This window comes from Balaenoptera borealis (assembly GCF_965194805.1).
Source record: "Balaenoptera borealis genome assembly, chromosome: 12".
NCBI classification, from domain to species: domain Eukaryota; kingdom Metazoa; phylum Chordata; class Mammalia; order Artiodactyla; family Balaenopteridae; genus Balaenoptera; species Balaenoptera borealis.
The window spans coordinates 64,917,262-64,940,827 of NC_138869.1; the positions used below are offsets into that span (position 1 = coordinate 64,917,262).

A 23,566-nucleotide genomic window follows, 5' to 3' on the forward strand; every position below is an offset into this window, starting at 1 on the left:
ACTTGGTCCAGTCACAGAGTACGGACCGAGTGCGTTTTCGACTTTGCTCCAGTTTTGCTCACTCCGCCACTTGGATGTCCTCCGGTCAAGACTATAAGGTCTATCCAGGGCGGGCACGTCCCGTGAGGACTCTGAAAGCTGACCACTGGGTAAGCGAAGCGTTTGCGGCCCTTGCTCGGCAGCGTCCTCTCCCGCCACCTCCTGGAACCCCACCAGCCCCCAGCTGCCTCACAGGGAACGCCGCACCCCTCAGCCTCAGCCAGCTCGGGGGCGGGGCAGCGGGGCGAGGCCGGCGGCGCGCGCGTGCGCACTGAAAGTCCGGCGCATGCTCAGAGTGCCCGGCGTCCGCAGCTGAGGGGAGGCGAGTCTCCCGCGCCCTACCCTCAGCAGCGGGGCCGCAGCGATCTGCTGGTTCCAATTCCTTCTGCCAATAAAGTTCCTGAAAAAAAATCACAGTCATTCTTAAAAGAGCAAAAGAGGGCGCGAGCCGGCCGGAGGCCCTGCCGGGGGGCTGGCGCACCGGGCGGCGGAGACGGCGGTTACACCGCGACCAGGAGGAGCGGTCGCGCCGGGCGGCGGGCGGCGGGCGGCGCGGGGACGGTGAGTAGCGGCTCGCGCCCGGGGCGGCTGGCCGCACTCATCGCCCTCGACCGGGTCTGGCTGCGGAGGACCCGCCCGTCCCCGCGGCCCGGGATGTGCCCACCGGGGGCCGGACAGGGTCTCGGCGGGGGCATCCAGGCCGGGCGCCCCTCCCCGGCCCGACCGCCGCGCGCGCACTTCGAGTGCGGGGCCCGGGTACCCGCGGCAGGCGGTGGGCGCAACCCCCGGCGCCCCTTCCCCTCCCCGCGCCCCCGCCTCCCTGGGGTGGCCCTCGGGCGGGGAGATGCAGCGGGGCGGTGGGGACGGGGCATTAGGTGTGGGTTGGGGCTGGCGGGGAAAGGGCCCAAGCCCCACCCTGGCTTCCAGACCCCGTCCTAGGCGGCGGGCCCCTTCTCTGCCTGCGGCCCCACCCAGCCCCGGTGTTGCTCGGGTTCCGCTCGAATATGAATGAGCCTGACTACGCGGTCTCCTTGACACTGGCTACCGCAGAGTCACTTCACTCGGGGATCCCAGTGGCAGTACAGTCAGAAAAGGGCTGTCTACTTCTCCAGGTTTTATGTAACTCCTTACATCTTCTAGGTAACTTCATTGAACTTGAGAAGTTTTTCAGTGTTTTTATAATCATACCTGTGCTGAAGTACAGGCTGTGATGAAAAAGCCACCCTTTTGATCAGCGAGTTAACTCATCCTTTACTTTTCTAATGTATTGGACGGCTGTTGGTTGGCAAAATCTTTAACATTAAACTTGGAAAAAGAACACATGTAAAGTGTTACTGTCAAGCTTTTAAAGTATTGTACTCAGAATTATGCTTACTTTCTAAGAATTTAATTGTTTTGGTATTGTTCTTTAAGGCTGTAGAGTAGTGGCTGATAATCACAGGAGTCAGACTGCCTGTGTTAAAAGCTGATTCCACTTACTTTTCTTTACATTTTATTATTTTAAAAATTATTATATGGTAAAATTGACTTTGTTGGGGGGTGTGCAGTTCTGTGAATTTTAGATATATGTAACCACCATAACAGAATTTAGAACAGTTCTGTCACCTCCAAAACATTCATGCTATCCTCTCCCTTACCCCAACCCCTAGCAATTACTGATCTTTTCCAGAATGTCATAGAAATGGAATCATGCAACATGTAGCCTTCTTTCACTCAGCATAATGCCTTTGAGATTCCTTCGAGTTGTCGGATGTATCAACAGTTTATTCTTTTTTATTGCTGAGTAGTATTCTATTAGATGGATGTGCTCCCAATGAAGGACATTTGGATCGCTTCCAGTTTTTGGTGATTATGACTATAGCTACTATAAACATTGCTATACAGGTTTTTGTGTGAACATAAGTTTTCATTTCTCTAGGGTACTGCTAAGATTGGGATTACATGATCATATAAAGTATGTTTAACTTTGTAAGACACCGTCACACTGATTTCCAGAGTGGGTCTATCATTTTGCATTCTCACCAGCAACATGTGAGAGTTCCAGTTGCTCCACCTCCTCTCTTAGCACTTTGTATTGTCGGATTTTTTAATTTAGCCATTCTAATAGGCATGTAGTGGTATCCCATGGTCTTAATGTGTCTTTAACTAATGGCTAAAGATGTTGAATATCTTTTCATGTACTTAATTGGCATATATAATCTTGGGTGAGTATCTGGCCAAGACTTTTGCCTATTTTTAAATTCAGTAGTTTCTTTGTTGAGTTTTGAGGGTTCTCTATATGTTCTGGATACAAGTTGTTAGATATGTTTTGCAAAAGTTTCTTGCAGTCTATAGCTTCTTTTCATTATTTTAACAGTGTCTTTCACAGAGCTAATGTTTTTAATTTTGATGAAATCTAATTTATCCATATTTCCTTTTGTACATCTTTTGGTAGCATGTCTAAGAACTTTGCCTAATCCCAGGTCAAGAAGATTTTCATCTTCTAGATATTATAGTTTTATATTTAGATCTATAATCTATTTAAAATTATTTATATAAGGTGTAAGATTTAGGGGAAGGTTTACTTTTTTGCATATGAATGTCCAGTTGTTCCATCACCATTTGTTGAAAAGACTGTCTTTTCTCCATTTAATAGTTTTGCACCTTTGTCAAAAATCAATTGGCTGTATTTGTGTGGCTCTGTTTTGGCCCTCTGTTGTGTTCCATTGATTTCTGTATCTTTCTCTTTGCCAGTATCAAACTTTCTTGATGGATGTAGTTTTATAGTGTCTTAAAATTGGGTAGCATGATCTTCTCCAACTTTATTCTTTTTCAAAATTGTTTTAGCTATGCTAGTTCATTTGCCTTTCCATAAGAAGTTTAGAATCAGCTTGTCTCTAACTACGAAATATTCTGCTGGTACTTTGGAATTATATCAAACCGTAGATCAATTTGGGGAGAATTGCTATTTTTACTTTGTTGAATCTTTCAATCTATGAACATGATATATCTTTCCATTTATTTCTTTGTTTCATTAGTGTTTTGTAGTTTTCAGTATACAGATCCTGTACATGTTTTGTTAGATTTATGCCAAAGTATTTCATTTTGGGAGGAAACTATTGTAAATATCATTTAAAAAATTTTTGGCTTCAAATTGTACATTGTTAGGATATTAGAAATACAGTTGAGTGTTGTGTGTTGCTCTTGTATCCTGTGTCCTTGCTAAACTCACTTATTAGTTGCAGGATTGTTTGTTTGAGTCCTTGGAATTTTCTAGATAGACAATCATGTCATCTGTGAATAGAGATAGTTTTTTCCCTAATCTATAAGCGTTTTATGTATTTTAGTTGCCCGTTTCTCTGGCTAGGCCTAATGATAAACAGGAGTAATGAGAGTGGACATCCTTACCTTGTTCTCAGTCTAAGGGGGAATTCAATCTGTCTTTCAGAATTAAGTGTGATGTTAGCTGTAGATTTTTTTTTTTTAATAGATGCCCTTTATCAGGTTGAAGAAGTCCTCTTCTGTTTCTAGTTTGCTGAGAGTTTTTTTCACAAATGGATGTTGATGTGGTTTTTCTTCTTTACCCTGTTAATATGGTGGATTACACTGATTGATTTTTGAGTATTGAACCAGCCTTGCATTCCCAAATAAAGCCCATTTGGTCCCGGTTATTCTTTTTATATATTGCTGGATGCGATTTACTAATATTTTGTTGAGGATTTTTGCATTTGTGTTCATGAGGGGTTATTTGTCTAGTTTTCTTTTTTGTACTGTCTTGGTGTGGTGCTGGTATCAAGATAATGCTGGCTTTATAAAATAAGTTAGGGAGTGTTTTCTCCTCTTCTGTATTCTGGGGGAGAGTATGTATCATTCTTGAAAAGTTTGTTAGAATTCTCCAGTGAAATCACCTGAGCCTGGAGAGTTCTTTTTGAGTTTTTAAAGTTATAAATTCAATTTTCCTAATGGTTATATCAATTTCATTGATTTCTGCTCTTTATTATTCCCATCCTTTTGCTTGCTTTGGGTTTATTTTGCGATTCTTTTTCTAGTTTTTTGAGGTGGGGGCTTAGATTATTGATTTGAGACTTTTCTTCTTTTCTAAGGTAAGCATTTAGTGCCATAAATTTTCCCTCTCAGCAGTATGTTAGCTGTGTCCCATAAATTTTGACATATTATATTTTCATTTTAATTCAATTCACTTATTTTTAAAATTTCTCTTGAGTGTCTTCTTTGGCCCATGGGTTGTTGAGAAATCTGTGTTTTTAATTTCCAAATGTTTGGAGATTTTCCTGTTATCTTTCCATTACTGATTTCTAGTTTGATTTCATTGTGGTCCCTTTATTTTGCTTTTGTTGAGGGTTGTTTGATGGCCTAGAATATGTTCTATCTTGGTATATGTTCAGTGGGTGCTTGAAGTATATTCTGCTGTTGTTGCGTGGACAGCTCTATAAATGTTGATTGGATTCTGATAGTTTTCTGTTTTTAGAATTTCGTTTTGTTTTATTGTGTTTTATAGTGTTTTTGAGTATCTCTTTGTGTAACTTGTTTAGCTGCATAGGTAATTATCACAGTCTGTTGGTGTCAACATTTTACCAGTTCAAGTGAAGTAAAGAAACCTTACCTCCCTTTTGTCCGCTTCCATGTATAATTTTTTTTTTTTTTTTTTGGCTGTGCCAGGTCTTAGTTGCAGCATGTGGGATCTTTGTTGCAGCATGCAGGATCTTTTTTTAGTTGCAGCATGCGGGCTCGTGGCATGCAGGATCTAGTTCCCTGACCAGGGATAGAACCCGGGCCCCCTGCATTGGGAGCACAGAGTCTTAACCACTAGACCACCAGGGAAGTCCCCTCTTCCACATATAATTACTTGTCTTAAATGTTTTTTCTACGTATATTGAAAACCGTATTGAACAGTATTATAATTTTTCTTTCAACTGTCAAATGTAACGTAGAACATTTAAGAGAAGTCTGCTATATTTACCCATATTTTTGCTTCTGTCATCTTCTTTCTCTTGTTCCAATACTTTTTGTTGTTTTAATCATTTAATTATGTCTGAAGTGGAGACTAAAACCTGTACTTTAACAAGTGCTCCTAGATGCTTCTTATAATTGTGCAAGTTTGTGAAGCATTAGGGACAATTACTGAGACTCCATTAGGGGCAAAGAAAGGAATGCTCTTCACATTTCAGACATGTTTTGTGTAGTGGTTGTATAAATGGATTTTTGGTTAAGGTAGCTGGAATATAATAGCTAAGTAGGCAGGAACTTAACTAGTAATTTTAAGAAGAAATATGAAGAAGTTGGCTTTCTGTTCTTTCCAGTCTAAAATGCAGACAGTACACATTCTGTTACTTTCATTATATGAGTAACTGTAACTAGTCTGAAACTAATGAAAACAATGCATGGTATAAGATGATGTGTAGAGGATCCATTGTAATCTAAACACTAAAGCACTGTAACTAAGAGCCCGATGCTATCACGTGGTTGCATAGCATGATACAAAACCCTTCCTTAGGGTGCTGTTCTAGGGACATTAATTATTACCTGTGAGGATGAAGAGCAGTTTCCTTAGATTTTGTATTTGTTGCCCATTTGGTGGTAACTATCCATGGAGGATTTATTATGGTATAGGAAACTACCATTTTTTTGAACGCTTAACTTTCACTGTGCTAAGTGCTTTGTATCTATCACTGATCAACAATCCTGTGAGGTAAATATCCTCAGGAAACTGAAGCTTCAAGAGGTTAAGCAATAACTTCACTAAGAGCACAGAACCAGTAGTAAATAGCAACTAGTAAGTCAGGCCTCGACTCTTAACGCCCATACTCTAGCCTCAGTGAAAGGCGGAACTATGTAATCTAGGCATTTATTGGTACCTGGAAGTCATACATTCTGCTGTTGTTAAGGATGCAAAAGTGAATGGTATTATTGTCTCTCTTTTCAAAGAATTTACATTATCTGAACAGGGTGGGGAGAGGGCCTTCATCACGGAAAAAAATTCTTGCAATTCATTATGATTATTTCTTGATAAAACAATTATAGCTTATTTTATTTTATATAGTTTTTATGTCATGAGAAAATAATTTCATTTTAAACCACAGATTTGAGAGAGAAGATCGGATCACCTGGAATTAAATTTGGCACAGAAACCTTTTCAACTCCAAAAATGTTGGAGGAAGATATGGAAGTGGCCATAAAGATGGTGGTTGTAGGGAATGGCGCAGTTGGAAAATCAAGTATGATTCAGCGGTATTGCAAAGGCATTTTTACAAAAGACTACAAGAAAACCATCGGAGTTGATTTTTTGGAGCGACAGATACAGTATGTACTTGGCTGTTTTATCCTCTCGGTTTTGATTTGTGACCTGTGTCCAAGAGTTTGCTCAGAATAATAGTAACTGAGTACAATACAATCCAAGGCTAGGCGTCTAGTGGCAGCGGGTTTTCAGTTATTCACTCCTTTGTGTGTCTTTGCCTTCTTTTTTCCCCCTCCCCCATCTCTTCCCTTCCTCTCTCATTTTTTATTCTTTTTTTCCTACACTTCTCCCTTCTCTCTTTTTCTATCTTACATCTGTTTTATATTTATTGGTGGCACCCTGGGTACTTCTTAAACACAAACTGACGCTTGATTCTACTGAGATTTCTGTCCACTATTTTATTTGGAAGGAAAGTTACCTGTCTCGCAGAATAATTTTCATCTCTTATATTATGGGATCTGTTTGTGTAAAATGTCTCTTCTCTTTTTAAAACTGGGCATATAGAAGTTAGAGAATTAATAATTTGTTTTTACTTTAAAGAAATAAGAGAAAGATTTGAGAGGATTAAATACTCCTGGGAAAAGGAAATCCAATTGAATTCTAAAACACATCAAAGTAACACTTTTTGTCATTAGTCCTGAGAACTTTTAAGGATGTTTTAAATTGTAGGAGACAAGCTCAAATGTATCACAAAGAAATAAGAAACATTAAACAAGTCTGATTTAACTATCCCAGACACTAGCATCAAAGATAATTGTGTTCATTGTTTTAAAGATTGTTGAATTTATAATCTGTATTCTGTTACCCTCTTTTTAAAAATACTTCTCTATTTGCTTCCTTTCTTAGATATTTTAAGGGGATTCATTTTAAATCTTGATGATGTTTATTTTTTGCACTTGCTATCTGGACCAAATTAATATTTTAAGTATACAGTTGACCCTTATTATTCATAGATTCCATATTTATAGTTTAAGTGTGCAGTTACTTCTCATTATTTGTGGATTTCATATTTGCAAATTCACTGCATGCTAAAATTTATTTGTAACCCCAGACTCAGTACTCCCAGTACTCTGGTGGTCATTTGTGGACATGCACAGAGCAGCAAAAAATTTGAGTCATTTATACAGACACGTCCGGCTGAGGTTGAACAAGGCGACCCTCTGCGTTTTTGTTTCATCTCTCATACCGTACATGAGTGGCCTTTTCATGTTCTGTTTTTGTGCCACATTTTTGTGCTTTTTGTTGGTAGTTTCGCTGTTTAAAATGGCCCCAAGCCTAGAGCTGAAGTGCCCTCTGGTGAGCTGTGACGTGCCTTATGGAGAAAACACATGTATTAGATAAGCTTCGTTCAGGCACCAGTTATAGTACTGTTGGCCATGGGTTCAATGTTAGTGAATCAACAGTGTATATTAAATAAGGTGTGTTTAAACAGAACAATGCAAAAAACAAGGTTATATATTGATCAGTTGATGAAATTGTAACCAGGGGCTCACAAGCACCTTGCCCGCCTGCTATTTTCCCTCAGAGGAATGGTTCAGGATTTGCTAATTCATTGTTGGCAGTGACTCTGTAGAACAGAACCACTGGCTGCGAATAAGGCAACAGGTGTGACAGAACAGAGTTAATTTGGGGGTTAAAGGACAACCAAGTGGTAAGCTGCTTCTTTACTTTCTTACTATTCTACCCCCATTAGAATAAGGTAGCAGGAGGAGGGCAAGCACTGACCTAAGGGGAACCCTTTCCCAGGACAGCTGACCCTGGGTGTCCAGGATCCCACAGGCACTCAGTCCCTTGTATAAAATGGCATAGTATTTGCATTTAACCTACACACGTGCTCCCATAGACTTTCAGTCATCTCCAGATTACTTATACTATCTAATATAATGTAAATACTGTGTAAATAGTTGCCAGGCACACAGTAAATTCAAGTTCTGCTTTTTGGAACTTTCTAGAATTTTTTTCCCAAATATTTTCTATCTTCAGTTGGTTGAATCCTCAGGTGTGGGCCCCTCGGATGCTAGTCTTAGAGCCACCACTATCTGTGACTGTGGTTGAAGGAAAAAACATGACAGATGAATCCAAATCGTGTAAAATTACAGCTTTAGGGGAGTGTCTTTCACCCTTTACTCGCACTGTTGGTAATGGTATCAGCATTTAAAAGCACTCAGACTTTTTCAGAGTGAAACCAGCAATGTAGTTGTTTTTTAAAAATAAATAAATAAATGTATTTATTTATTTATTTGTTTGTTTATTTTTGGCTGCGTTGGGTCTTTGTTGCTGTACACGGGTTTTCTCTAGTTGTGGCGAGCAGGGGCTACTCTTTGTTGCGGTGCGCGGGCTTCTCATTGCGGTCACTTCTCCTGTTGCGGAGCACGGACTCTAGGTGCATGGGCTTCAGTAGTTGTGGCACATGGGCTCAGTAGTTGTGGCTCACAGGCTCTAGAGCGCAGTCTCAGTAGTTGTGGCACACGGGCTTAGTTGTTCTGCGGCATGTGGGATCTTCCCGGATCAGGACTCGAACCCGTGTCCCCTGCATAGGCAAGTGGATTCTTAATCACTGCACCACCAGGGAAGCCCAACAATGTAATTTTAATACCTCCAGATTTGAAAAATAAAATACAGACATTTCCTTTGCATATGAAATACATTCATCTCTTGTTTCAGAGTTAATGATGAAGACGTCAGGCTCATGTTATGGGATACAGCAGGTCAAGAGGAGTTTGATGCAATAACAAAGGCCTACTATCGAGGTAAATCATGGGTGTCTTTAGTTTGTTTTGACATGTTCTTTTAGCTGAACAAAGAACTTTGCTTTTCTTGTTTCCCATAGAAGGATTTCTCTTTAAGAATATTTAAATTAATTCCAAAGTATTTTTTAAAACCCCAGGCTATTATTCTTCTAAAGATCTTGTTGGGTGGTAAATAATACTCTGTGCTATAGACTGTTTATCTCTGCCTTAGAATTACATGACTCATATAGGCATTCCCAGACCTAATAAGTCAGAAGTTGTGAATAGTTACCTCTGACTACAGGGAAATGACTACATAGTCTGAGTGGAAACTAACATAAGAAAAAGTAAAGCCCTGGCAGACAAGATGGCATTTTGTTATGATATTTAATGTGGGTAAAGCCTTCTCTAGGCTATACGAGTTCAGGGAAGTATGACATACATGTGAAAGGGAAGAGCTACAATGATAGGATCTAAGACTTAAATAAACTGGGGGAAATGCCTCTTTTTACCTACCTAGCTTTCTTCTCTAAATTCTCAGCATAAAATATATGTTCTTTTTGTGTGGAAAAAAATAGGTTGGGTTATTTCTTTTTAAGCTTTTGACAATGTGATGTGGCAGTATTACTTTTTAACTAATATGGTTCTTTTTGGAGAAAATATTATCATTATGTCTCTCTAACTTAAAAGGACAAAACTGTGTGAGTCTACAATTATCTCAAAATAAAGTTTAACTTAAAAAAAGACAAAACTGGTCAAATGTCAAAATGATTTGATTCGTATATGAATAAAAAGGAGAAAATGTTGGAACTGTACAGTTAAGTAGCTCATTTGGGTCCCTAATTTAAAGAAAAAGACCAGGTAGCTAAACATATTTTAATACCCACTGCCATAAGACTTTGTTCAACATTATTATCTTCTAATTTTTTTAACTTGACTCATCCAATTTGTTGCAGACTTCTTGTTTTAACTTGTTAGATGTCCATGAATCATACCGTTTCTCTTTCATATGTTTACAAAAAACATTCTTTGCCAGAAACTAAAAAGAGAGCCCATAATTGTTAGTATTTACATCTTAATTTATATGGGTGATGTTCAAATTTCTTTTCACCTTGTTTCATTTGGACTAAAAGGCTTTAAACAGCATTGAGTTCCCTGTGTTTAACATTTTAACTTAAAGCAATCTTAAGTGTATAAATAGATCTGTTAAAAGTTTTTCTTAAAATGTAACGTTTTTTAGCCAACTATGTTAAAATGGCAAAGAGGGTGGATACTTAGACAGGTCTTCAGCTTCAGCTTTTTCCCTCACATCCCTATTTGAATTAAGGAACAAACAGTGGCAATGTTACATGAATTTGAGAAATGGCATATTGGACTTAATATGCTTTTTTTTTTTGAGGTTCTATCAGAGTGCTTTTGGTTGCTGACAGCAGAAAAGCAATTTCAAACCGACTTATTTAGCGTCTGTTGACTTGTTACTGGGAGTAGCTTTCATTTGTGGTTTGTTGGGACTCTAACCTTGCTGATTCTCCTGGCTGCCTGCCTCCCCGTGTGGGGTTCGTCCTCATGCCGATTTTCCTCTTGTCTGCAAGTTTGCTACCATCGGCAGTGCTTTTTGTTCACATTCTTGGGGACCGAGGGTTACTTCCCACAACAGTGGACCAGAAGTCCAGAGCTTTTATCTGATTAGACCACCTTTGATCAGATTACAGTGAGTAGTCAGAGGAAGGTGATTGCCCTAATGGGCTTGGCGCACTTGGGGCTCCCCCAAGGCAGAGGGAAGTTTAGCTGCCTAAACCATAGGCTACCGTACAGAGGGGGAGAGGTGTTCTTGGGGACGGGGCACTGGATGGCGGCTAGGCACCAGGTAATATCTGCTAGTAGTATAGATTCAGATGACGATATAATTAAATAAAGAGTAGGAAGAAAAGGTAAGGTGGGCAGAATGAGTTGAGATAGAGATTTAGTGATAGAAACACTATGCCTTATAAAATTATGACCTACTGACTTATGTCCTAAAAATGTGTTATTCAAGATGCATAAAAAATATATTTAAAAAAGAAAAAATTTATTGTAATTCATTTAAAAGACCTATTATAGCAAGACCATTGCTCCAAGGCATCATTATGTTCTTAGAATGCTGGCTTCATTGTACAGTGAGACATGTGGAAACATGATCCCCTTATTAGTAGGTTAGAACAGAGCACAGTTCATATTAGGAAGCCTTTGGGAGCCCAGATGACTCCTGTTAAACCCTTAAGAAAGTCCATCCTAGGCAGCAGAAACTGTACTTAGTACAGAAAGTTACATACAACATGAAGTAGATTTTTATTACAGTTTTTTACTGTGACTTGGTTCTCAGAAAAAAAATGCTTCTAAGTATATGTAAATTAGGTTATAGACTTGAGACCTATTATTTGAGATCATGCACATAAGTAGAAGGAAACCCTTATTTTCTTAAAAAATAATTTTTTTTCACAAATATAAATGAATATAAATTGTTGGAAATGAAATAGCTCTGGACAAGAAGCTAGTTATAAGTTATAATTATAAATGCAAGAATTAAGGAACAACAGAATTAGACTATGCAAGTCTGAGGTTTGTTTTGAAATTATGTGAGCATGGAATCTGTGACAGATTGGTTCATTGAATAATTTATGTGCTTTAGACTGTATAGAATGTCAAAAAGAATAAGGAACAGCATTTTAAATCCTGAGTAGTATCTATAATAGTATTTTTAAAGCCTTTGCCAGTGTACGCTAGAGCAGTGTTTCTTAAACTTGGCTGTGCACAGGAATCCCCTGGGGAGCTCATTAAAATGCAAACTGAATTCTGTAGATCTGTGGGTGGCTCTGAGAGTCTGCATTTCTACAGCCTCCCAGGTGACACTGATGCTGCTGTCAGCCACACTCAGGACCAGCCTACAGACGATCTTGTAGGATCTGTCAGTGATTTGAGGATAGAATTACTCTCTGCACATTATGTGTCTTAGAGAGTATTTTCTGAATTGCATTAAAATATAGTGACTTTTGGGGAATGATCTTATTAAGGAGGAATAAATACTTGCTATTGGTGATCTTATCATTGACACCAAAAATTTATTCAGAGCTCTGTATTTCTGATGCATGGACAAGTGAGGTAGTTTATTAACTGTTAGAAGTGATCCATTTATGGGTGACTTACTGTTATCTATGATAATGAAGAAACTTTTCCAATGGTGCAATTTTTAGGGTAGGTAGTATTGAAGGAAGATTGAATAGTAGGAAAATGAAGGTCTTTGTAAAATATATGGGTAGAAAACACTAGCTGCCTTTCAATATTAACAACAGAGAAATTAAAACAACTTTCCCAAAGATGGCTGGTACTAACACAGAGCTAGAGGTCCAAGGAAGAAAAAGAAGGGAGAGCAGTGTGGGGTCATTTTAATTTATTTTATTATTTTTTTAGGGTCATTTTACACCTCCCCCACACGCACACACACGCAGCTGGGTGGGTGTGGGATGTAGAAGTGAGAGGCCAGGGAAAGAAGGGAGAACCGTGCATAAAGAGTGCAGTAATGAGCCAGTTACTACTGCGGGTGGGGAGACGCGCCTCAGGGTGACCCCACCCCAGGGAAGCTGAGGTTTTTATCCCCCCTCACCCCTCCCCAGGCATCCAGTCCCCTTAGGGGGTGTGCTAGACCACCCCTGGCAGAAGAGCAGAGCGCCCCCTGCAGCCCGTGCTGGAGGGTCGGGGCGGGGAACACACAGGGCACCTCTGGGGAGGGGGCACCATGCTCGCCTCCCTGGTGGCTTAACTGAATCCAGGTCCCTCCTCCTCCTCCTCAGAGGGCACTACGGCCTATCCCACCCAGTGTGGTCTCTCCACCCAGTCCCCCACTAAATAATTTTGGGTTTTGTGGACAGACTTTTTCTTTTATCCTTTGATCCTTGATTTTTCAAACAAAATTGTACTTCTCTTAGTTAATCATTCTTACTGCCCATATGTCTGGCACCATCTGCTTAGTTTTTTTTGTTGTTTGTTAGCTGTTTTTGTTTTGTTTTTTTTAACATCTTCTCTAATAAGTGTTTTTTTGTGTGTCTGAGACCTTGTATACTTGGAAATACCTTATTGGACCCTCAAATTTAAATGACACTTGACTGATATAAAATTCTAGGTTTAAAGCTAACAATTTTATAACAAAAAAGTTTTTGTTTTTTTTTTAAGATTTTTGTTTGTTTTGATGTGGACCGTGTTTTAAAGCCTTTATTGAATTTGTTACAATAGTGCTTCTGTTTTATGTTTTTGGTTTTTTGGCCCCGAGGTATGTGGGATTACTTAGCTCCCCGACCAGGGATCGAATCCACACCCCCTGCATTGGAAGGCGGAGTCTTAACCACTGGACCGCCAGGGAGGTCCCCACAAAACAGTTTCTTAAAGTATGATTAAGTAATGTTTTATTTGTAGTTTAAGTAAATGTTAGAGTTCAAGTAAATATAAATTTGTTGTCCAGTATGCTAGTGTGATCTCTTCAGTTTTACTTCTCCTTCAATTCTGAGCAAGTCTCAGGCTGTGTCTGTCAATCTGCCTGTCCCCCACCCCTCAGTTTTGCATAATTAATTTATTCTTTGGTCCAAAGCCTGCTCTAGAGGAGAGAAGCCTCTGCTTTTACAGTCATAGTGAACTGCTGGTTTTTTCCTTCAGTAATTGTTCTTTGGGTTTCTGCCATATTCCCTCAGGTGATAAACAAACCGTTTTTGGCCCTAGAGTGTCTTAGGTAGCCCAGGTATGTGTGTCTTGAGTCTTACTAGGAAACTCTTACACCTGGGGTATCTGTAAGGAAGGAGTAGCAGTGAGGAACCCTCTTGACTCCAGGATGATTTTCTCTTCTCACCTGTTTTTGTCACTATGCTGCCTGATTCAACAGCAAATCATTGGTAAAAACCCTCTTACAGAAGGTTGATGCTTATTTTTAAAATGAGATATTATCAACCTAATGTGATAGTTGATAGTTAAAATATTGTCAGTGAGTATGGTATGGGAATTATGCAGTTAAAGAGAATGAAAAACTAAATTAAACTCTTTTCCTCTCTACTATATATAAATATTTTACTCTTGGCACTGGTTCCTAAATTACATTCTTTAGCATTGCTGGTATTCTGCTACTAAAATAAAATAATATAGATTTTTTTAAAAAAGTAAATAGAATGAGAAAATTATGATTTTTTTTTCTCATAGACTTTTCTTAAATCTGTGCCAAAAGAAATTAAGAAGCAGGTGACAGATATTAACGAGAAGAACTCAGCAACTCTGTCATTCATGCCTAGTTTACTGTTCTCTCTGGCTTTTACAGTGTTATTAAATATATCAGTATTTTGTGGTGTTCCACAAGGAATGTGTATAATTTTGAGGGTACTTTGGCACTTGCACAAATTTGAGAACCACTGTTCTTGGTAAAAATTGGTTCTTTGAATTAGAAAATAGAGTTTATATGTTAAAAAATAGGGCTTCCCTGGTGGCACAGTGGTTAAGAATCCACCTGCCAATGCAGGAGACACGGGTTCGAGTCCTGGTCTGGGAAGATCCCACATGCCACGGAGCAACTAAGCCCCTGTGCCACAACTACTGAGCCTGAGCTCTAGAGCCCGCCAGCCACGGCTACTGAGCCCACGTGCCACAACTACTAAGCCTAGAGCCCATGCTCTGCAACAAGAGAAGCCACTGAAATGAGAAGTCCGTGCACCACAATGAAGAGTAGCCCCCGCACACTGCAACTAGAGAAAAGCCCGCGCAGCAACGAACACCCAACACATCCAAAAATAAAATAAATTAAATTAAAAAAAAAAAGTGCTACAAAGATGAGTTCAACATTTATTTACATAAAAATTGTTTTGAATACGTAAAAGTTTCCTTCACCCTGCATAGGATTGTTTCATTAATGTAAATAACATTTTTATTTTGTGAACTTACAGGAGCCCAGGCTTGTGTGCTTGTATTTTCCACCACAGACAGGGAATCTTTTGAAGCGATTTCCAGTTGGAGAGAGAAGGTGGTGGCTGAAGTTGGAGATATACCAACTGTACTTGTACAAAACAAGATCGATCTCCTTGATGACTCTTGTATAAAGAAGTAAGGTGGCTACTGTTGACGGGGTGGCTGTAATTCTGTAAAGCTAAAACCTATTTTAGTTTTTGCATACACTTAAAAAATTTAGGAAAGTTTTAAAAAAGACTGCCTTATACTTAAAAATTTCTGTGAGCTATTGTGTGATTGGTTTGGGTTAAAAAACGTTCACACTGAATCAGAAGTAAAGAAAATTAAAGGAGTACATTTTGAAAGCCCTTTTAGAATTCCAGGTCCTTGCAGCTCAAATCCAACTCCTCATGCGAAGTCAAATCTAGACAGAGTAAGAATGTTAAGAGAAACATCCCGGAACTTCCCTGGTGGCGCAGTGGTTAAGAATCCACCTGCCAGTGCAGGGGACATGGATTCAATCCCTGGTCCGGGAAGATCCCACATGCTGCGGAGCAACTAAGCCCATGCGCCACAACTACTGAGCCTGCGCTCTAGGGCCCACGAGCCACAACTACTGAAGCCCGCATGTCTAGAGCCCATGCTCTGCAGCAAAGAGAAGCCACCTCAATGAGAAGCCCACGCACCGCAACGAAGAGTAGCCCCCGCTCACCTCAACTAGAGAAAGCTCGCGTGCAGCAACAAAGACCCAACGCAGCCAAAAATAAATAAATGAGTAAATTTAAAAAGGAAGACATCCCTAGATGTTTTAATGTCTAGCATAAGTATGTTGATGAGTTTAAATAGGTAAGCAGTTCAGATTCATATTGTTTTATATACCCAGAACCATTATGCCCATATTTGTGAACAGAGTTTGGCATCCAGATAATTTCTCTGTATAAGTATTTGTTTACTACATTATTAACGTTTTGCTGGCTTTGAAAATACTTACTTGGTTTTTAACCTTATTTTTTTATAAGTTCTTGTATTAGTTGTCTGTTGCCATATAACATATTAGCCCAAAACTTAGTAGTTTAAAACAACAGACATTTATTATGTCACAGTTTTTGTGGGTCAGGAATTTGGGAGTGGCTTAGTTGGGTGGCTTGGTTCTGGGTTTTCATGAGGTTGCTGTCAATATGTTGCCGGGGCCTGTGGTCACAGGAAGGCTTTTTTTTTTTTTTTTTTTTTCTCACATTATTTATTTATTTATGGCTGTGTTGGGTCTTCGTTTCTGTGCGAGGGCTTTCTCTAGTTGTGGCAAGCGCGGGCCACTCTTCATCGCGGTGCGCGGGCCTCTCACTCTCGCGGCCTCTCTTGTTGCGGAGCACAGGCTCCAGACGCGCAGGCTCAGTAATTGTGGCTCAAGGAACCAGCTGCTCCGCGGCATGTGGGATCTTCCCAGACCAGGGCTCGAACCCGTGTGCCCTGCATTAGCAGGCAGATTCTCAACCACTGCGCCACCAGGGAAGCCCCACAGGAAGGCTTTTGACTGGGGCTGGGGGGGGTCTGCTTCCGGGATGGCGCCCTCGCTTGGCCATGGGCAGGTGGCCTCTCCTTCGGGCTGCAAGTGTCCTCAGCGTGTGGCAGCCGCTTCCCCAGGCACGTGATCCCAGAGGGGGCAAGGCGGAAACCTCAGTGCCTCTTATAGGAGTCTCAAAGTCACACGCCATCACTTATGTATGTCATTGATGACACAGGCCAACTTGATTACAGTGGTGGGGGAGGCATGTGGTAGAATCATTGGGAAATATTTTAGAGAATTGGGAGTCATAATGAAACTAAAATTAGGAGTCCACTGTTCTAGACACATCAATATACTGACTTCGGCTTTGGCAGCAAAGTAGTTTTGTAGCCAATAAGAGTAAAATAGGTAATGCAGTATAAGACTTTCAGAGTGTAATTAAATTCAAGTGTTTTTAATAACCGAAGAGAGAAAATTAAAGTATTATATAAAGAAAAGTGACATTTAGTCATTTTAAGGCTAGAGTAAGTGACTTTACAGAAAAGTGTCTTGCAGTTACAGTGAGATGGCTGGTGTTTACCCCCCCAAGAGCAGTGACGACTGAAAACCCTGCTCAAGCACTGAGTGTAGCTCTCAATGGTTCTGGAAGGGCTGACCGCCGTCCTCAGGCTGTATGCAGTAAATATAATAAAACAAGCTCTCAGAAAGTACCTTTACATGCATTTTTTTCAAATTGATGTGTAGTGAGGAAGCTGAGGCACTGGCAAAAAAGTTGAAGCTGAGATTCTACAGGACTTCAGTGAAGGAGGATCTCAACGTGACGGAAGGTAAAGTGCCTTCTTAACAGTTAACAGCAGGAAGTTTGTTTATTCTTCTTATGCCTTTTCTTTTTGTTGTTTAGAAATCGTATTTGTAACGAGAATAGAATTTTCTCTTTGCCATGTATCATTAAGTAAAGTTTAAAGGCTGATGCTGCTCTGAGTTTGAGTCCTTGATTATTTACTAATGTCTTTGAACAGCTGTTACTCTACAGCAAAACTCTGGTGGGCTTTTGTTTTGTTTTTTAATCTTTAAAAATACAACTGGCTATGTGTGTGCGTGTATGTGTGTGTGCTTTTCAAGCGTACCTTCTGAAATTGCTGCGTTAGAACCCCACAGCGGTGGACACCCCTCTGGGTAGCTACAGTGACCTTAACTTGTTTAATAGTGTTTCCTAGTTTAAGAAAGTGAGATTAGAGAAAGATGGTGGTTATTCTTCTCATTCCGGAATTGCTGCTCATTTTATTAGATTGCAGCTCAGCTGTTGCTCCAGTGTCCCCTGAATAGTGCTTTTCAGCTAGAGAAAGAGTCTTTTTAAGACTGAGTCAGTTTAGTGTTGCTGAATATTAGTCTACAAGTAATATTTTATTTCTTGACTAATAAAATGCCGCTATATATTTATTAGTATTACCATTGTAATTAGGTATTACTCAGATAATTTTTAGAAGTTGAATTTTTTCAACTAGATTGTATACTTCTAATTTTAAATTTGTTTTGTAAGTATAAATATTATAGTAAGTGATGTGAAAGAACAGGTTTTACGTGCATAATTATACTAACCTGGCAAGGTTTTTGGTTTTGTTTTCATTCCAGTTTTTAAATATTTGGCTGAAAAATATCTTCAGAAGCTTAAACAACAAATAGCTGAGGATCCTGAATCAATGCATTCAAGTAGTAACAAAATTGGTAAGTACCCAGGAAGTTTTAGCCCCATGTTTACCTGGTAAATTTATTTTCCATTCATTATTATCATATTTACTGGGTTTTTTTTAAATACAGTATGCTCATTTCTTTAAGAAATGTGACTGGAAATCATGAGATGAGTGATTATTAAATTTAGTAGTATCAGCTCTCATTAAAAGGTATATTGAGTTAAAAGATTTTTTAACTGATGAATTTTCTAAAGGTCTGTCCTTTTTGAACACTTGTTTCTCTGACTTGACACTTGCACCATCTCCACACCTTTCCTCTTTCCTGCCACCTTGCTGAGCACCCATCCTGATTTTTAACGTGAGATGCCAGCAGAGTTTAGTATTTCCTGGAGAACAGGAAGCACCTGTCCGTGTCTTACTTTTGGCCATGGCTTCTGGGAGGATGGGCGCCGGTCCTTTGTCCTAAGGACCTCCTGCCTGCATCCCACTCCTCACTACACACACAAACACACACACACACACACACACAGCATTTTCTTGGCCTGTTTTAAACTTTTCTTACTTTGCCCTTTTTATTGCGTATGTTCCTACTGTCAGACACCTCACATGCTCTGAGAAACGACAGGGCAGTTGTGATAAGCCGCTGTCTGGTCTGGTCTCCTTCCAGTCTGCTGATTAAAGCCCTTTGATAGATTCTGGTTGTGGAACACATTCAGTGCAGGCTCTCTTCATCCCAGCATTTAAAGACAGTTTGGTCCATCCTTCCTGTGCGGCCTTGTGCCCCACTTTTGTAATGTACCCTGTTTACGGTTCCACCACAGGGCCCGCTGTTTCTTGAGCCTGCCTAGGGCTGTCTTACTTATCCCTTTGCTCATTTTGGCTCTTCCATTAAGAATGGCCTCCCCTTCCCACCTTCTGTTGAGAACTGTGCATCCCTCAAGGTCTATGGAGAAAGCTCTTGGCTATCTGTCTGGCTGAAGCACAGCCTTCACTTCTCTTAAATGAACAGAGACCTGAGTGCAGGGCATTGCCAGGGGTCCAGTCCCTCCATGTAGTTTGTCCTTTCTTATGAATTAGATGTGGTTGACCCTTCCTATACCATCTGTGGGATCTTGTCTCTTTTGTGACACTTAACATAGAGTGTCCTGTAGCATCACTGCCTGTTTGTAGTGCCTCACCTCACTCATCAGATTGTAAGCTTCTTGGGGGCAGGAATCAGTCTTAGTAGTCTTTGTGTCGCTCATAGTGTCTCTGGCCCAGAGTCTTGTGTATCGTGGACGATAAATAGCCCATAAACTGGAGATTACATTTTAGAACCAACATTGTTCAAAATGAAAACTCTAACAGTTGAAAGTTTTTCTTTAGTTCATCCCTTTTGTCTGCTCACCACTTTGAGTATCTGCAGACCATTTTGCTGTTGTTTTAGCCTGGATAAGAACATCTGACATCACTACTGGCTCTTACATATGCAGTATCTTTATCAACATGACATATCACAAATTCTGTTGTTAACTACAGGCAGGTACTGTTGAGGAAGTTCTATGATGTAAAATTAGTAAGTGAAGTTATTAAAATTATCATATTTACAGATTCCAAATTTCAAAAATGATTGTTAGTGAAAAGAGTGTGTAGAGAAGCACACAAAGGGAGGAAAGAAGACCATATGTGCACTTCAGCCTACATGTGTGTACAACATCACTGCAGGGATGCGTGGGAACTCTAAACACGTGTGCCTTAGGCGAGGGGCTGGGGTGAGTGAGAGACTTCACTGTGACCCCTTTGGTTCCCTTTGAACTTTGAACCCTGTGTATTGGCTATTAAATGAAATGAAAACAAAAGCTTAAAATTGTAAATACTTGCATATGTTGCTGATTTACTAAGAAGCTGGGTGCACAGTCTGCAGTAGGTGACCCTGAGGTCCGTAAGTGTTAACCTCTGTGTTTTCCCTCAACTTATCCAGGTGTCTTTAGCACGTCTGCTGGGAGTCACTTGGGTCAGAATTCAAGTACCCTTAATGGTGGAGATGTCATCAACCTCAGGCCCAACAGACAGAGGACCAAGAAAAACCGAAATCCTTTTAGCAGCTGTAGCATACCCTAAAACGCTTCAGGGAGCAAGAAATGAATTATATTGTGCAGTAAGATACATCCAGCTGTCACGGTATGTTACACAATTTTTTCGCAGACTTTGCACCTAATGGCTCTCTGAAAGCTGACAGACTTAAACAGCACTGTTCTGCAGTGCTTTTCAGAATGAAGCAAGATCTCTGGTGGAAAAATTACTGCCCTCTGGACTTATTTTAATTTTTTTACATTAGACGAAGCTTCTCCTGTTTTTGAAGGAATGCTATAAGAAACATCAAAAACAGGTTTTGCTGAATTTGAAATGCTGGAAAACGTAAATGAAATGCCTAAATATACCGGTACAGATTTTAATATTATGGGTCAAGGAAAGGTAGCCAACCGTTCTTTCTCTGAAATTGGTCATCTGGCTTTTCTAGGAAGTAGTATTGAATCTGAATACTGAAAAGAATAATATTGAAAGGCGAACCCTAATCTTGCCAGACTGCATTAGTGTGTACTTTGGCAATGTTACTTGTGCAATATCTGTAGATGTGGAATGTGGAGGTACGTGTGCACGCAGATCCCTGGTTCTGGAGTAAACAGAAGGTGTGTGCAGTGTTTAAGGAAACATAGACTCTAACTCATTCATTCATGAAACCATTTACACATTTATGTGTATGTTATAAGTTTCTATTTTCAAATGAGAAATTCTAGACAGATATTTTGCAAAATGAGCTCAGATTTAAAAAATGCTTTTGTGCCAAAAATACCATACCTAATTTTCAGTGCTTTACCAGAATTTATACTGTTGATAATCTCTTTTAAAAGCAGTTTTCCTCTCTGACAGGGTAGATGAAAGAGTGTCTTAGTGCTAGAGCCCCTCCCAGGTGGCACTGGTTGCGTGCGGAATCTTTTCGTGTCCCTGCACATGCGTGGTGGGCTCGAGCTGGCGGCTGCAGGACCCCCACCCTGTGCAGCGTGGCCGCCCTGTACCCAGTGCCTTTTGCTGTTGACAACGCGATTCTGAACTTTTAGGATTATGCTAACAATTTTTTTAAATACACAAGAGGTGATCTTTTGTCTTAAACCACATTATGGATTTTATAATGCCCTGCAACTCTAAAGCATCTTTTTGTTTACACATTTTTTGTATGGTATTTTGAGATTATCATTTAAAAATTTCTGTCAACTTCAGTTTGTATAGCACTTTCTCAAGAGCTCTGTCAGCACCAAATACAAAATAATTTCTTTTAATAAGTGATTTTAACATGTAATCATGTGGCAGAGCATACATTTTGTGACTTGGGACAGTAGCTTTCCAACTCAGATAATTAATTGCATGAACTCTGGTAAAACTGGTTATCATTCATCAATGACTTGTTTTTAACCCCTTGCAATACCTGGTTTTTACAGGATTTAAATATATGTAAAAATAACTTTTCTTGGAAAATGTGTCACAAAGTCATTTTTCATTATTTCTACTAAATGCATAATGTTTTATATATTCCTTTTGTATGTTTTCTCTCTCTCTCGTTCTTTTTTTTTTTTAAGTCTTCCATCTGCACCACCCTCATCCCCTGTCCAGATTAATGTTGAAAACATAATAGAATTTTGTAGGGCATGTCTTTTAAGTGGTCAGGAGTGAAGATTTGCTTTTCATAATATTGAAATAATCTGGCATTATCTATTTCAAAGTAATATGTTTATTTTTATGTCACCAGTTGTCACCACTCCCATTGCTGGCAGTGGGATAGGTGTTGGGGAAAAACTCTGTTCCTAACAATGGGTACCCGCTAGTGATTCCCTTTTCTACTCTCTGGAAATACAGTCCCTTTAATTTTTGCACAAAATATATTTTGCATCAAATAGTCTTTAGTAGCAGAAAAACCACGTTATATAAAATGTTGTAGTTCTATTTCACATGAAGTAAATGTGTGTGGGTGAAAGTTTGTTATTTTTCTATATTAAAAAAAATCTGATGATGGTTGCAGTTCCCCTGATATTTGTAATATAATTTTATGTACTTAGTTTTGTCCTTTTTTTTTAAAACAAGAACTGAAGAGAGATCTTTGTTACACATTTGAATTTTTAATTTGCAATTCTGTATTTTACCTAACCATAATTAGTCATTTTAAATAATTAAGTAGGCCTGAAAATCAGCCACAAGTGATATGTTAAATACTTTCTCAATTCTAAAAACCTTCAAAATTGACATTATATTCTTTCACCTTGAGGCCTTTAATTCTTTTAAATAACTTAACTACTAATTTCTAATGAACCGTGGATGCTGAAGAAATACTAAGACCCCGGGACGTTGTGCATTTGTGCAGTAATAGCTTTCCTATGTCGTGGCTCATTTTTGGCTGTGGCGTGGCTGCCGTGTCTCAGAGTCCTCAGGATTCCTTTTCCTCTTTCAGTCTGCCTCTCGAATTGATAGCGTACAGAATAGGCTACATAAGGCGATATAATTAAATAAAACCAGACTAAATGGTTTCCTTTTTATCTGCCCAGAGTTGACAGCACTCATGTACTTCTTCAAAATAAAGTAAAACTAACACTATCAGAAGAGCCCCTCCCCATTGTGGCCGCAGTCCTGTGCTGTCTGGGTGCCTCAGACGCTGGCAGCGCAGTGCTTGGGAAGAACTCACTGATGGGCTCCACCGTGTCCAGGGCTCCAGGGCTGGGGTCTCCTCTGGAGATCCTGGGATGGGGAAGTGGCCTCAGGACCTGACATCCCAACTTAAAGGGAACTACTTTAATGTAAAATATTGTTAATTTTTCCCTTCCTTTTTAAAACCTTTGAAATAGTTACTGGTAACTTGCTAAAGTGCTCTCGTTACTGTATCACTGGGGTATCTGTTTCTCTGAAAACAAAATGAACTGACAGGTGAAAATCTGTCCCACACTGCAGTCATCTAATGAACAGAGAAAGTCTGGGCTGATGTGGAGTGAACAGGAAGGGGAGGATTTCCAGATGCTGACGGTCTTTGGGAACGTGAGAAAAACTTGGTTGTCTGCTGAATTTTCAAAAAGCTGATAAAGAAAAAGATGGCACAAAAAGAAAATCTTCTATCTCACAGTGAACCTAATGATAGCAAATTAGTCTGACAAATCAAGAGGCTTTTGCCAGTTATCAGTGAGAATTAATGTTTCCCATGAAAGAATAGATTTAAATAAGGTGAACTTGGGCTGGCATCAAAACTATCATGAATGTCCTCAGATTGTAATTGCTTTTTATGAAGAGACATATAAAAATATAAAACCAATCTGCAGCTTGACTTGTTTTTTTTCTTGCAGTGTGAAAGAATACCTATCTTTTAATGAAAATTGAATCTGATATATTCATTCTGAAGTAG

The 23,566-nt window shown here is 39.7% G+C and overlaps 1 protein-coding gene across 2 annotated transcripts; it reads left to right on the forward strand.

Moving 5' to 3' along the window:
* The first annotated feature begins 328 nt into the window (after positions 1–328).
* Positions 329–23,476, forward strand: RAB23 (RAB23, member RAS oncogene family). Of its 2 annotated transcripts, none has more exons than XM_082347234.1 (7): positions 329–600; positions 6,117–6,336; positions 8,936–9,021; positions 14,952–15,108; positions 17,201–17,283; positions 18,089–18,181; positions 20,108–23,476. In XM_082347234.1, the coding sequence occupies exons 2-7, from the start codon at positions 6,182–6,184 to the stop codon at positions 20,245–20,247; spliced, it is 714 nt and encodes a 237-aa protein (XP_082203360.1). In that variant the 5' UTR covers positions 329–600; positions 6,117–6,181; the 3' UTR covers positions 20,248–23,476. The 2 variants fall into 2 exon arrangements, with proteins under 2 accessions (XP_082203360.1, XP_082203359.1); XM_082347233.1 differs by lacking the exon at positions 329–600 and adding an exon at positions 970–1,179.
* Positions 23,477–23,566: the final 90 nt, after the last annotated feature.